The sequence below is a fragment of the Spironucleus salmonicida genome, chromosome 3 (assembly GCF_000497125.1).
Source record: "Spironucleus salmonicida strain ATCC 50377 chromosome 3, whole genome shotgun sequence".
NCBI lineage: Eukaryota > Fornicata > Diplomonadida > Hexamitidae > Spironucleus > Spironucleus salmonicida.
The window spans coordinates 1,118,718-1,131,310 of NC_090598.1; the positions used below are offsets into that span (position 1 = coordinate 1,118,718).

A 12,593-nucleotide genomic window follows, 5' to 3' on the forward strand; every position below is an offset into this window, starting at 1 on the left:
GTTTTATAAGTGATTTTATTAATAAAATTTATAAATGTTCAGAAACTCTAGATATGTAAATTTTAAATTAATTTCTATCGCAGATAAAATAAACGCTTTACTGGGAACTATTTATATTATAGTCAGTATTTTGTTGTAAAGCTACAATAATATCTAATATGCATATCTAACAATTAGTTTTTATTACTTTTCGATAGTTATTGCGTTGCAGTGCAAAAATGGCCCGCATACTTATAGTAATGATAGTTGATAATGCTATATGACAGTCAATAAACTTTAAAATGATGCTTATAATCAAAAATTACTAGGACTGGACATCTCTGGAAGTGTACATACCGTCTAGCTACTACTAGGATGGTCTTCGCAGGTATGCCCGATTTTTTTGACTCTCTTCCTCTTTCTCTTTTTTTCATATTCATCTCCTGCAATGTCTTGCATCCCTTTTTATAATTCATCCAAATCTTTTTATCTCTCCTCTTCAATTTTTTAAATTTCACGCATTTACCGATGAGTATGTTCATCTTTCTCTACCAAATACTGCTTCAGCTCTTGATCAAATATTTAAAAATTAAATGTTAGATCTAGTTAAACTTCCTAAAATTTTACCTCAAGAATTATTTTATACAGGTTATTATTCAAAATACTATTATACACACTCTCTTTGTACTCTTGTAAGTCTATTGGGAGTCTAAAGAACTGCTTCTCATTTAACACTACAATTATGAACAGTTATTGGGATAGAATATTCTATAGTCGATTGGCCACTCGAACCTCAACACCAAAATCGTAATATTAAGGGATTGAGTTATATATTTGGCCACCCTACCGATAAAATGCAACCACGCCGCTATAATCGAAAGATTTTAGGTTGAGCGTTCCCATACTCTGAATCCGATAAACTTTATTTTGAACCTTCTGATCGCTATTTTGTAAGTTGAGCCAGGAATTAGCCAAATAGGTACACGGTTCAAAGTTATACAGCATTGCTGATCCAGTCAGTTACTGTTCAGCGTAATTTTCGATCTTGGCGATGTAAACCTTATGCAGTAAATTTGTATTGTTAACAATTATCCGCATTTATCCTTGGACGTCATCAATCTTTTTGAGCTTCTTTATGCTTTTGTAGTTCTTGTTTATGACCTTCTCCTCTGGAAGAAACTCTTAAAACCCATCGTTAACTTCAATAAGCCCCATGCAGGCAAACATTTGCGAGTTTGTGGCCTGTGCGACCATCTCCTCGCTGAACTTGGCTGCAAAGTTCAGGGTGATCAACTGGCTATGCGCCTCGATATAGGTAACGCTAAATGAGGCTACTTTCATCTTCATCTAGCCCCTCGGGGTGGAAAATATGCAAACCCGGAAAGAGGTCTAAAACGGGATAATTACCGACCGGTTTACCGCGAACAGGCTGTCTCCACATGCCACCAGCTCCGTTTCGAACGCATAGAAGTTGCACTGGATCTGCACGGTGAGCTGCACCTGGAACGGTAGCTAGACTAACAGGTTGGGGAGCGTAGTGAACTGTGCATACTTGTCAGATCTCACGATTGTGATGTCCAGATTCAGGTCCTCCGCTAACAGCAGCTCTGTGCGCTGCTCCGCGAGGCTGATGTGCTCCGAAGTGTAGAAAGTGCTCTGCTGTAAGATCTGGCCCCGGTATGCGCGTACCGACAGCTGCACAGTGAAATTCTGCGTCGCCTCCGCCGGAATCTGCGCCTCTTGCAGGAAAATCAGCGAATTTGATTGTACAGGTACCAGGATTAGTGAGTGATGTAAGAAGTTAAATTAAAATTAAATCTGCACCATAGTGGAACTTTACACACCCAAATGTGATAAATCAGTTTTTAAACTAATTTAGTACATTTGAATAAAGTACTCTATATAAATATAATATTTAATTTTAAGTGATAACACTTGCTTTTGGGAATAAAAATATTAACATATATTAATAATGAATATATTAAATTATACTCGATATCGTACTCATTCTAGCTTAACACTCTCCCCATAAAGCCTATCATGTCTTCTTTTAAGTAAACATAATTCACTTTACAAACTTAAAATCTATTTTTATCGCTTTTCAATAAATTCTTATACCTAAAAAGGACTTAAATCAAGTCTAGAACTAACTGGAAAATATTTTTGCCAACTCTCTCTTGAATCCTTTATTGATGAAACCATTTTTTCACGCTTCTAAATTGATGTTTATACAATTCCGATAATAGAGATAATATCTTTACAAAAATAGTGTCCAACCCGCTGGGCAGGCGACTGCTTTGGATAAAATAAATCAATTTCTTTGCGCAGTTCATTTGTGAGCTTCTTAACATTATCTAATGACGAATAATTTATATACTTCATCTGCAAGTTGTTGCTTCCGTCTGCTGCTACAGAGTTGTCCATTTTCCAAATTATGAAAATATTTTGTCCTATGAAAGATATAATAATACTATATATTTTTCAAATATACTTTTGATATTTTATACACAAATATTTAATTTCCCACTAGCTTAACTGTCAAAGCCTGATATTTTAACCCAAAAACCATCACTCCATATCGATTTCGAAAACTGACACTGGAAACGGTATCTTAAACTCGTTCAGCTGCTTTATCCCTACAACACCTGCGAATCCGACTCTTTTGCCTTCCAAATAGACTCCGCAGCTTCTGCCGGAAATCATCCAATCAAAGCTTTCCTCCTTCAAGTGGTAATTCCTGCCTAATCTGACGCCAATTCTGTCGAGTATGCCGTGCAGTTCTCCGAACAAATCAGATGTTCCGCCTACCAAAACACCGATTTTTACCTCGCAGCTGACCCCCAAATCATTAGATGTTTCGCAAAAGACTTCTGCAGTTTCGAAAATTTTCACCGGAAGCGGTCTGAACTGACCGCAGCTTGCGGCACGAAGCATTCCCGGGATCAGACTAGCTCTTCCGTGTGAGAAAGTTGCTGTTTTTGCGTTTGCAAGCGCGATCGGAAGAGGTAATACGAAGGCATCTGAAGCCTGGCAGAGGGAAAAATTAAGTGTTTCGATACAGCCGGACGCTGATAACTCGCGACGTACCGCTTCCTATACTTTATATGAGCGTAAAGTGGAGCCAATAGTGACAGTTCTGGGGTAAGTAGACTATTGTGCGATTTCGTTAAAGCCGTAGCCTATCGCAATGTCTTCAATAAGGTCGATCTCGTTTAGAACATCGGCACGTTCGAATGGTACTGTGCATATAAGCCCGTTATTGGCAGATTTGATTGCTTTAATTGACATTTTTTGAAGATATGAAATCGCTTCTTCTGGCGTAAAAGTGAGACCGATGACGCGGGCAGCCTAGTCGAGAGACATTGAAAATGTGCGTGCGCTTAAATCTGGTGTAGTATTTTGTAAATTTCTCAACAGTGGAGCGCTAGAAATGTCTTAATAATGGACATCAACTGATTACACTTCACAAGGTGTCGAAGAATGTGCTAATAGGCCAGAAACTACAGAATTAAGGGCAATATTGCCTTTTGTTAAATCTGTTGCAGTTACCTCGATGAAAATATCTGTGGTTGTAAGGTCAATTTTAGAGTATTCTGAGTTGATGATTGGTGGTAGCGAAAGGACCTCACCAGTAGCATCTCTAATCACTGGCCATACATGAGACTGTTGGATAAGTTATAAGAACTCTTGGAGTTTCTTATCTGACTCCAAAACTTCAAATAACTCGTCTCCGTTGAGCTTTTAAGCTTAATTAAGGGCTTTAAAAATGATATTTTTTGGTGACTCAGCCGTGTAAGTTATTTTCGACGTATCCATTTTCTTCATATCATGAGTTCCAATTGCTCCAAGAGATCTACGTCTACAGACATTATGGTGGAGTTTATCTTAATGGTCAATAAATGAGTTATATGAACGTTAATTGAGTGATACATTTTTAACAACAGCCGCTACAATGTAGGGTCTGATAATTGCTGTAGATGGGTCAACATTAATCGTGATACCAGATGGAGTAGTATTTACTGTTTAATATTCATCCTTTCCTAAGAATACGCGAAGTACACGCACTATATTCTCAGCACAAAGCAAATCTCCACGATTAGCAGATACATCAACTTTATAAGTAGGAATCGGAACAGTGCAATTACGCTCTGCCTCGTCAATAATTTCATCTAACTCAATGCCATAACTGGCCATAATTTCGTCAAGTTTAGAATCCGAAATATCCTCTCCAAATAATTGAATAAAGTATTCACGGGATACAGAAACAGTTGGCATGCAAAGGAATGGTGATATTACTATTATATACTATAATATATATAATATCCTCTATATATTTCAAAATTGATTTTCTGAAACCACTCCATTTGTGAGAATGCAGATCTTCGTTAAGACACTCACTGGCAAAAATATCACTCTCGATGTTGAGCCTACTGAAACCATTCAATCTCTTAAGGCTAAGATTTAGGATAAGGAAGCTATACCTCCTGATCAATAACGTCTCATCTTCGCTGGTAAGCAGTTAGAAGATAACCGTACTCTCTCTGATTATAATATCCAGAAGGAATCCACTATTCATTTAGTTCTCCGTCTCAGAGGTGGTGAAATGGAACCTACCCTTGTTGCTTTAGCTAAGAAGTATAACCAGGAAATGCTCATCTGTCGTAACTGTTATGCTAGAAATCCCGTTCGTGGTACCAACTGCCGTAGATGCCATTCTACTTCTCTCCGCAAGAAGAAGCAGCCTAAGTCTGACTGATTAACTTTTATATAATATAAATTCACTTCACAAAGATAAAGTGAAGAGGTAAGATAAGGAAATATAGTTTATAATAAAATTTTATAAAAAGAAATAAATTAATCAGTGCTTGAGGGCAAAGTTAAGCTTAGGACAAGCATGATGACGCTTAGTAACCATGTTAGGCTTGATCTGCTGTTAACGTGTAGAAAGAGCAAGTCTTCTAGCCTTGGTAGTGAACTTCGTGAATCTTTTAGGCTTAACCTTAGAGGACTCATACTTTTCAGCAAGTTCCTTGAGCTATACAGTACGGATCTGGGTGAGTACACGAGCGATGTCCTTCTGGACATCAGAAAGACGGTTGAGTTGGTTGGCAACACGACCAGAGACAACCTTAGAAACACGAAGGTTAAGGTGCTCTCTTCTGTATTCATCAAGCTTGGTCTGGAGTTCTTCTTTGGTCATAGCCTTAAGTTCTTTGTTAAGTTTAACGAGCTTTGAATCTTCGCGAGCCATCTCAAACGTGGAGTGGAAACGTAAAATTAATTTACATAAATTATGAATATTATATACTTTCTAGTCTATACATATTTTAATCCACTAATTACTAATTATATATATTATAATATAAATTAATAACATTAGTTTCTGTTTGTCTTTGACAAACATATATTTTCAAATAATATAATTTAATATTATATACATTCATATATTACCATCCAATTTAGTATAAAATGCTGTTCGTTCTATAAATTACATATTCAAATTACTAAGCTATTACTTCATATAAAATAAAAGATCCTTAACTAATATTAGTTAATCTTTAAATACCATAAAGTTGCAGTGACTAAACAGTCAAAAATTATCAGATACCATTTGTAGCTTAAGTTGATAATTTTACATTGAACTTTTTTAAAGGAATTTCTACTACTAGCAATAACTTAAGCTCATTAGTAAAAAACCTTTCTGGTTGTATGGATAAGCTTAACAACATTACAATTCAACTTGAAATTCCTACTAATTCAACTTATTTTCTATAGAAAAAGGAAGTAGGAGATAAGTGTGCCCAATAATGTGTTTAAGGCACTACTTCAACTGCGTGTAATAAATTTATCATTAATAATACATCATCAACTAATTTGATTAACATAGTTACATCACCGAGCTATCAAATATTTAATGTTAAGAATAATGTTATAATATAAGTTTTATCTATTTAGTTTATTATTAAGATGCTAGCAGGTAAATTTCAATATCCTAATTAGATTAACTGCTTTGGAGATAATGAGAGTATTTAATTGAGTAGATTTTTAACGCAAAATATTTAATTAGATACCGCAATTCCTTGCATAGCAGAATGCGTAGAAGTAGACAAAGGACTATTTGTTTAAGGTGTATCAGTTAATAGCATTGCTTAGATTACTGAACTCCAATATTATTTTATTTGGACTGGTAGAGATAATCAAAATGACTAATTTCGTAGTTAAACTTAGTCATGGTTCTACTACTAAGGAATTTAAAACAAATCTGGTTATTTCACGGCTATTTAAAACTGGTTTAAAGATTAATTCAAGTGATTCAAATTTAAAAGTCAAAGCTAGGAATATTATATTGCGTTGTATATTATTTACCGTTTCTTTCAAATGCCACCTTACAATTCAGGTTAATTATTTGTATAACCTTAAGCAACTACGACATTAAAATTATTGTAAGGTGCTATTCATATTAATGGTGTCTTTATATCACCCAATACTACTATATTATTATAACCTGGTCATTTATAATTAATTTAAATTTTATAAAATGCAGATATATTATTATCGCCAGAACCTTAAAATAAATATTATACTTAATTTCAAGATAATAATATCAATTTTCTTAGTAAAATACTTACCAGATTAGGTTAGAAAAAAATCTAAGTAATTCTCTATATAGGAGCAACTTAATAATCTCTATAATCTTAAATTTAATTATTACAATCTAATTCTATTATTCCTATTTTAGTTGACTTGTCTGAGCAGGTTATTTAACATTCTGCATTTTGTACTTAGTTTAATTTTGAAAATAAATTTAAAATCTATAATCCACTGATTCTGCCTAGTTTTTATGACTAAAAAATTATTGATATTGCTTTAGTGAAGGCTAGTTAATTATCTGAAGAAATATAAGATGTTGTTGTGTTCGTTGCACTCCCTTTCAAGTAAGTTAATTTTGATTGCATTGATTACTATAAAAACTAGATTTCTATCTACTAAAATAAGATAAAATCAAGTGGAGTGGAGGTTGATATTACGTGCTTTACCGATTTTGAATATTTGGGATAAAATATTATGGATATGAACTTTATGAAATATCCAGAATTTTTATACAAAGAGCTAAATGATTCTATTTAGCAAAGATTTCTAAGATTTTATTTCTATGGAGATGGTGAGTATTTAACACCAAAATCCAAGTTTATAGAAAAATCTAAAGTTGAATTTATGACAATTTAAAACGGAATATTTACCAATAGAGATACTGACTGTGAGTATAAATACGGAATAATTATGAACGAAGATGAAGAATACATAGGAATAGTAAAAATATAAAAAATTGATGAATCATAGGTATAGATGGTAGTTTTTAACGAAGAGATTTGCTCATTTCAAAAATTGAGGGTAATTGTAACAGATAATGATGTGATATGATAATTCTTCACATAGAAACTATGATAGTATCCTTCGGCCCCTTGATCCCAATCTCCCTCCTGCCAGTCTATGAAAACGATACAAACGCGCCAGAAATCTCATAAACAACCTATAAACTTTCAAATTCTAGCACTTGAAACCCATCTTTGCTGATCGTTCCAATCCAGCGCGGAAAATCGTAGAAATATATGAAATCTGCATAGATACACCCTCTACTCAACTCAACGTTTAGAACCTGTCGAAGAGCGCTATTGAAGTACTGGAAAAATATTCTGTTTTCTCGTAAAAATAAACTCGTCAAGCCACCGTTCCAGGCGTTTTTAAATGTGTAGACTTGATCATAATATTCAACTTAAACCACAAATTGGGCCCGAAAATTAAAATCGTATACTTAATATATATAAATACAATCTTGATATAAACAAAAAATTCTACGACTTTCTGTCTGAACAAAACATTTGATGGGAAGATCAATATGCAATGGCTAGATTCTGTTTTGGGTCACTAGGAAGAACTCGTTGAAGGCTAAAATAAGAACTTCCTACGGTCCCAAAAATTTAGCAAATTGCGCACGAGATCCAGTTGGGACTTGCCAAATAAGTATCCTTTCAGCACCCTTTTACAATTAATATATTTTCACGTTATGTTCTTCTATTTCAAGTACTTAATCAATTTCAGGAGAAATAAAATATGGTAGTGGAAGCTCCTGACACTGAAAATTAGCAGAAATCCCTTCTTTCGATTGAAAGTTAATTTTGACCTTCCGTTCATAAATATATAGTTTTTCAAGAACTTGGTCAGGCTCCACTCCATAAAAGAGCGATTTTAAAAGCTCTGGATCTGAGAAAGACTAGTATTGCTATTTCTTACTGAAATGCGGAAACGTGTTTTCTGGAATTTAGTTACCGAAAATGAGTTGGATCCAGGAATTTATGTGCTAGTTGGTTTCTAATTGTGTGCGAAACTTTGTAAGATTATAAAAAACTTTATCCAGCTCTATGAGCCCGTCTTATTTAAACTGGTATGTCTCGTTGTAGTCTAAGTTATTGATGTTCGTATAAAATTCCATAGTAGAAAATAGTTCAGGAGTGAGCTCAGAAAGCGATTTTCCGGTCATAATTTTGTCCCACTAACTCTATATTGAGTGGAACTATCTATCATAGCAATCGTACACGCCATTTTGTAAATATCTCTAAATGGATGTAAATGGTTCTACTTTAAATAAAAAATGTGAAGCAACTGCTCTATGAGAATAAAATGTCTAAAATAAAGAATTTTTGGCTTCTGTAATTGATTCTTTGTTATCTTTAAGTTTTTACTCTAATTTATCAACAATATCTTGGCATTACTTCCCTATTATTTCACTATAAATTCTGTTTTCACTTATCATAGGAAATATTGGATACTAATATAGGTCATCATATGATCTTCCAGCTAGATAATTAATTGATAAAATGAATGAAAATACAGAAATTTCTTAAAATTTATATGATCTCATTAATTATTTTATCTATTATTATACGTTAATTTTCTTCTCCTAAAAAGTTTTAGAAAAACTTGAGTGTTACGTAAATTTATCAAAATCTAATTGAGAATTGAATACTAACTAAATAGATTGAGAATCATACTAGACTAACTCCAACATATAAAAATAATTACATAACCGCTTTTCGTAAATCAATCTAATGGAATTTAAATTAATCTATTAAAAATTTACATCTAATGTGTGATTTCCGTAATCATATAGACCATCATTTATAGTTCTATCATATTCATCCTTTTGTACACATTACTACTCCTATTTCTATTATATGATATTCAATAATGATGATATATCATTTTCCTACTATTATTTAATCTTTACTAGTAATAATAAACTATCCTCAATATAAATATCAAATATTTAATTACCTAACAATTATAGTTTTAACACACTCACAATTTTTTCACTTTTTGGACGGAGATAAGGATATTAAATTTTTTTAGATAATAATAAAAGAGGTTATAATAAAAATCTTTTCGATGGATAGGTTTTTATATTTGATAATACAATCTAATTTGATTATTCTGAAGAGCATTGCTACATAAAATGAAGAAGTTTTTGCAATATATATTACTTATTCTCACAAATAGGGCATATCTATTTGTAACAAATCATGTTGTAGTTATTATTCTTTTTATAACAACATTTTGATAAATTTTTCACCTTTACATTTCTATCATCATTCATAACTTTATTTATATTTACTTACATATACAATGACACATGCAACTTATCTAAAAATAAGTCAACAAGTTATTGGATATCATCATATATGTATTTAAATACAAACTAAAGATGATAATCCCCTATTATTTCTAGTAATAACTACTCTTATTATTATTTTATAATTGTTTTTTATTAACAATATACAATTGATGCTACAAAATTATTTCTAACATTCCCGCTTTACTAACTCATATTTCCATTAACAATATATCGTAATAATTACTATTCATCGATATTAAAAGCAAATATGAATTAATGTACTTTTTCTATAAATTTGTTATGCTTTACTTGATTATTCTTCTAAAATAAAACTAATTATTCAAAACAATACTATTTACATGCAAAATATTCCCATAAATTATCATCATACTCATTTATTTCTTAGAGTAATATAGTGCAATCTAAAGCAAATTCATCGTATAAGATCTGTTAATTAGAATAGTATGAATTAAGTATTTAAACCATAATATTTTTATCATTTTAATAATAAGTTAATAAAAGTTTTGTATTATTTATAGTTATTATAGAAACTAATTTCAAAATTTATGACATAGAAAAATCAATATATTAATTTTCTTTAGTTAACATAGAATAAGTAACACCTAATAATAATTAATGATTATTTTATAAAGCATTACAGTCTTCTTCAATTAAATTAGATAAAATTTAATAACAGTACCGGTGACCATCATTCTTTAAATTTAATGTAAATAATATACCAAGCTAAAACTATGTAGATATGTTATGAAGGAGTGCTAATTTTTATTCGTATTAAGTTTACGATAAATATTTTGTTAAAATCAACAGTTCCTGTGAATCCTATTTCATATCAAATTGAAGATCATTAAACAATAATAATTTATTAACCTACAGTATTAATTATTATGCAATATCTAAATTAGTCTCCTAGAATAAATACTCTAAAATTTTAAGAATATTTTAATATGAAAATTTTGAAGATATTTAGTTAATCATTAATTAAGAAAGAATTATATTTCTTTTTCCCTACATAACTATAAGACTTACAATATCTTCCTCTTTGTTAATATACTATACAATATTTTCTATTATATATTTAGTAACAATTTCATCTACTTAGTCAACTAATTGTAATAAAACATATGACTTAAATAAAAACTAATTATCATCAAACTAACGAAAAGATATTACTGCTACTTTAAGCAAAGTTATCATTTATTCTTATGTTAACAATTATTCTCCAACTACTGAAAAAATTTACTATATTAAAAAGAAAAATTTATCAATTTAACCTAAACGAAAATTTTAATCAATGATTATAAGAATATCTTGCAATTCTTAGACAAAAATACTGAACAAATCATACCTTTTCTATAAAGCACTACGTAATAATACTTTATATTATGATTTTTTTCCTAAATTAATAGACAATTCTAAAGAAAGTTTTAAAAAATCTTAATTATCAATAAGTTTATAATTTAATAAATCTGAATACATCATATAAACTACATTTGAAGTATTGAAAACATCAAAATTATTTTTAATACTAGTTATTTTATATTATTACGAGAAATTAACTATAGACTACTGATAACTTATTTCTGATTCCTAAAACTATTAAGTACTATACTATGGATTTTTTATTGTACAATTTACTATTTATGGATTATAATCTAGATTAAAGTCTATTAACTCTTAGTTATTTGCATAAAGTCTAACAGTAGATAAGTTTTAGTTAGAAAAATATTCTAATCCAAAAATATTAATATCTTTTACTACATCCAATTATATAATGGTTTCAACCGCATTAATCTTAATAGAAATAAATAAATTATTAAAAAATAATAAATCCATCTTTGAATATTAGTGTCCACCAGAAAAATTAAAACTAAAACTAAAACTGTTTATTGAACAGATTGAATAAGTAAAAATAGTTTTAACATCGTGAGTGATTTTAAATTCCTAGCTCTTAATATCAACTACCTTCTAATTTTCTAATTAAAGTAACTAGTATTAATAATTTTAGCTTTTATATATTAAATTGATTAAGGAATTAAACTTTTAATGCTTATAAAGGTATTAAATGAATATTGGACTGGAATAGAAAATAGTCAAAACACATTTATCAAGTATTGATTCATTATTATAAAAATTTAAATTAACTAATTATCTTAGTAAAATCTAATGAAGCTTATAATTCTTATTTTTACAAATATTATTTAAAACTATTATAAAAGTTTATTCAAAAAAAGTCTGCATATCTTAATTATTATCAATAACACATTTAAAATAGTAAAGAATTTTTTGCAGATTAGTAAGATTGAAAGAATTAGACTTTTCAAATTAAATATTATTTTCAAGTAAAGTTTGAATATCTTTTTAAAAATTCTCTTATATTGAAATATCACTATCATTAATTTTTTAATCTTATTGTATATGTGAGAATAATAGTAGAAGCAGAGTTTACTTATTGTTCTTATAAGTATTCATTTATTAGAATGACTAATCATATAATTAGTAGTCTTAGTTTTTATTTTTATTAATATGACATATAACATTTTAAAGTAAAAATATTACTTATAATAATTATAAGTCTAGGTTAGATACAATTAATTAATTGAGTTTTATCATTAACTACTCTAAATATTAGGATGATTCTTACTGATAAAGTTTGATAAAGTATATTAATACTTTGCAGATCACAATTTAAGATTGGGTAGTGAAAGTATATAGTTTGTCAATAATTTACGTCATAATATACTTTGAACTAAGAAATTTTTTAAAAATCAAATTACCTAACAAAAATTTATCTAATAAGTTGTCATCTAACTAAAAAAGATTAACAAGAATATCTTGATGTTTCTCATCAATGTTATCACTATCTAATAATAAAATTATATTATAAATAGTCTAAGAATGACTATAATTTACATCATTAATTAAT

General features: G+C 29.9%; 8 protein-coding genes across 8 annotated transcripts; 3 read left to right on the forward strand and 5 right to left on the reverse strand. All coding sequences in view use genetic code 6, as the record gives it.

Moving 5' to 3' along the window:
* Nucleotides 1-294: 294 nt before the first annotated feature.
* On the reverse strand, nucleotides 295-1,863 carry SS50377_23003 (uncharacterized protein; the record flags this gene model as incomplete). The annotated part of the gene is made up of 1 exon (XM_067906875.1): nucleotides 295-1,863. The coding sequence occupies one exon, from the start codon at nucleotides 1,861-1,863 to the stop codon at nucleotides 295-297; it is 1,569 nt and encodes a 522-aa protein (XP_067766143.1).
* A 120-nt stretch (nucleotides 1,864-1,983) lies between these two features.
* On the reverse strand, nucleotides 1,984-2,403 carry SS50377_23004 (uncharacterized protein; the record flags this gene model as incomplete). The annotated part of the gene is made up of 1 exon (XM_067906876.1): nucleotides 1,984-2,403. One exon carries the CDS (start codon nucleotides 2,401-2,403, stop codon nucleotides 1,984-1,986), a length of 420 nt encoding a protein of 139 aa, XP_067766144.1.
* Nucleotides 2,404-2,547: 144 nt separating this feature from the next.
* SS50377_23005 (Phenylalanyl-tRNA synthetase beta chain) lies at nucleotides 2,548-4,254 on the reverse strand (the record flags this gene model as incomplete). The annotated part of the gene is made up of 1 exon (XM_067906877.1): nucleotides 2,548-4,254. One exon carries the CDS (start codon nucleotides 4,252-4,254, stop codon nucleotides 2,548-2,550), a length of 1,707 nt encoding a protein of 568 aa, XP_067766145.1.
* A 97-nt stretch (nucleotides 4,255-4,351) lies between these two features.
* On the forward strand, nucleotides 4,352-4,735 carry SS50377_23006 (Ubiquitin-ribosomal protein L40 fusion protein; the record flags this gene model as incomplete). The annotated part of the gene is made up of 1 exon (XM_067906878.1): nucleotides 4,352-4,735. The coding sequence occupies one exon, from the start codon at nucleotides 4,352-4,354 to the stop codon at nucleotides 4,733-4,735; it is 384 nt and encodes a 127-aa protein (XP_067766146.1).
* Nucleotides 4,736-4,837: 102 nt separating this feature from the next.
* Nucleotides 4,838-5,230, reverse strand: SS50377_23007 (Ribosomal protein L29; the record flags this gene model as incomplete). The annotated part of the gene is made up of 1 exon (XM_067906879.1): nucleotides 4,838-5,230. The coding sequence occupies one exon, from the start codon at nucleotides 5,228-5,230 to the stop codon at nucleotides 4,838-4,840; it is 393 nt and encodes a 130-aa protein (XP_067766147.1).
* A 218-nt stretch (nucleotides 5,231-5,448) lies between these two features.
* Nucleotides 5,449-6,291, forward strand: SS50377_23008 (uncharacterized protein; the record flags this gene model as incomplete). The annotated part of the gene is made up of 1 exon (XM_067906880.1): nucleotides 5,449-6,291. The coding sequence occupies one exon, from the start codon at nucleotides 5,449-5,451 to the stop codon at nucleotides 6,289-6,291; it is 843 nt and encodes a 280-aa protein (XP_067766148.1).
* A 66-nt stretch (nucleotides 6,292-6,357) lies between these two features.
* Nucleotides 6,358-7,401, forward strand: SS50377_23009 (uncharacterized protein; the record flags this gene model as incomplete). The annotated part of the gene is made up of 1 exon (XM_067906881.1): nucleotides 6,358-7,401. The coding sequence occupies one exon, from the start codon at nucleotides 6,358-6,360 to the stop codon at nucleotides 7,399-7,401; it is 1,044 nt and encodes a 347-aa protein (XP_067766149.1).
* Nucleotides 7,402-7,408: 7 nt separating this feature from the next.
* SS50377_23010 (Beige/BEACH domain-containing protein) lies at nucleotides 7,409-8,899 on the reverse strand (the record flags this gene model as incomplete). The annotated part of the gene is made up of 1 exon (XM_067906882.1): nucleotides 7,409-8,899. One exon carries the CDS (start codon nucleotides 8,897-8,899, stop codon nucleotides 7,409-7,411), a length of 1,491 nt encoding a protein of 496 aa, XP_067766150.1.
* Between the last annotated feature and the right edge of the window lie 3,694 nt (nucleotides 8,900-12,593).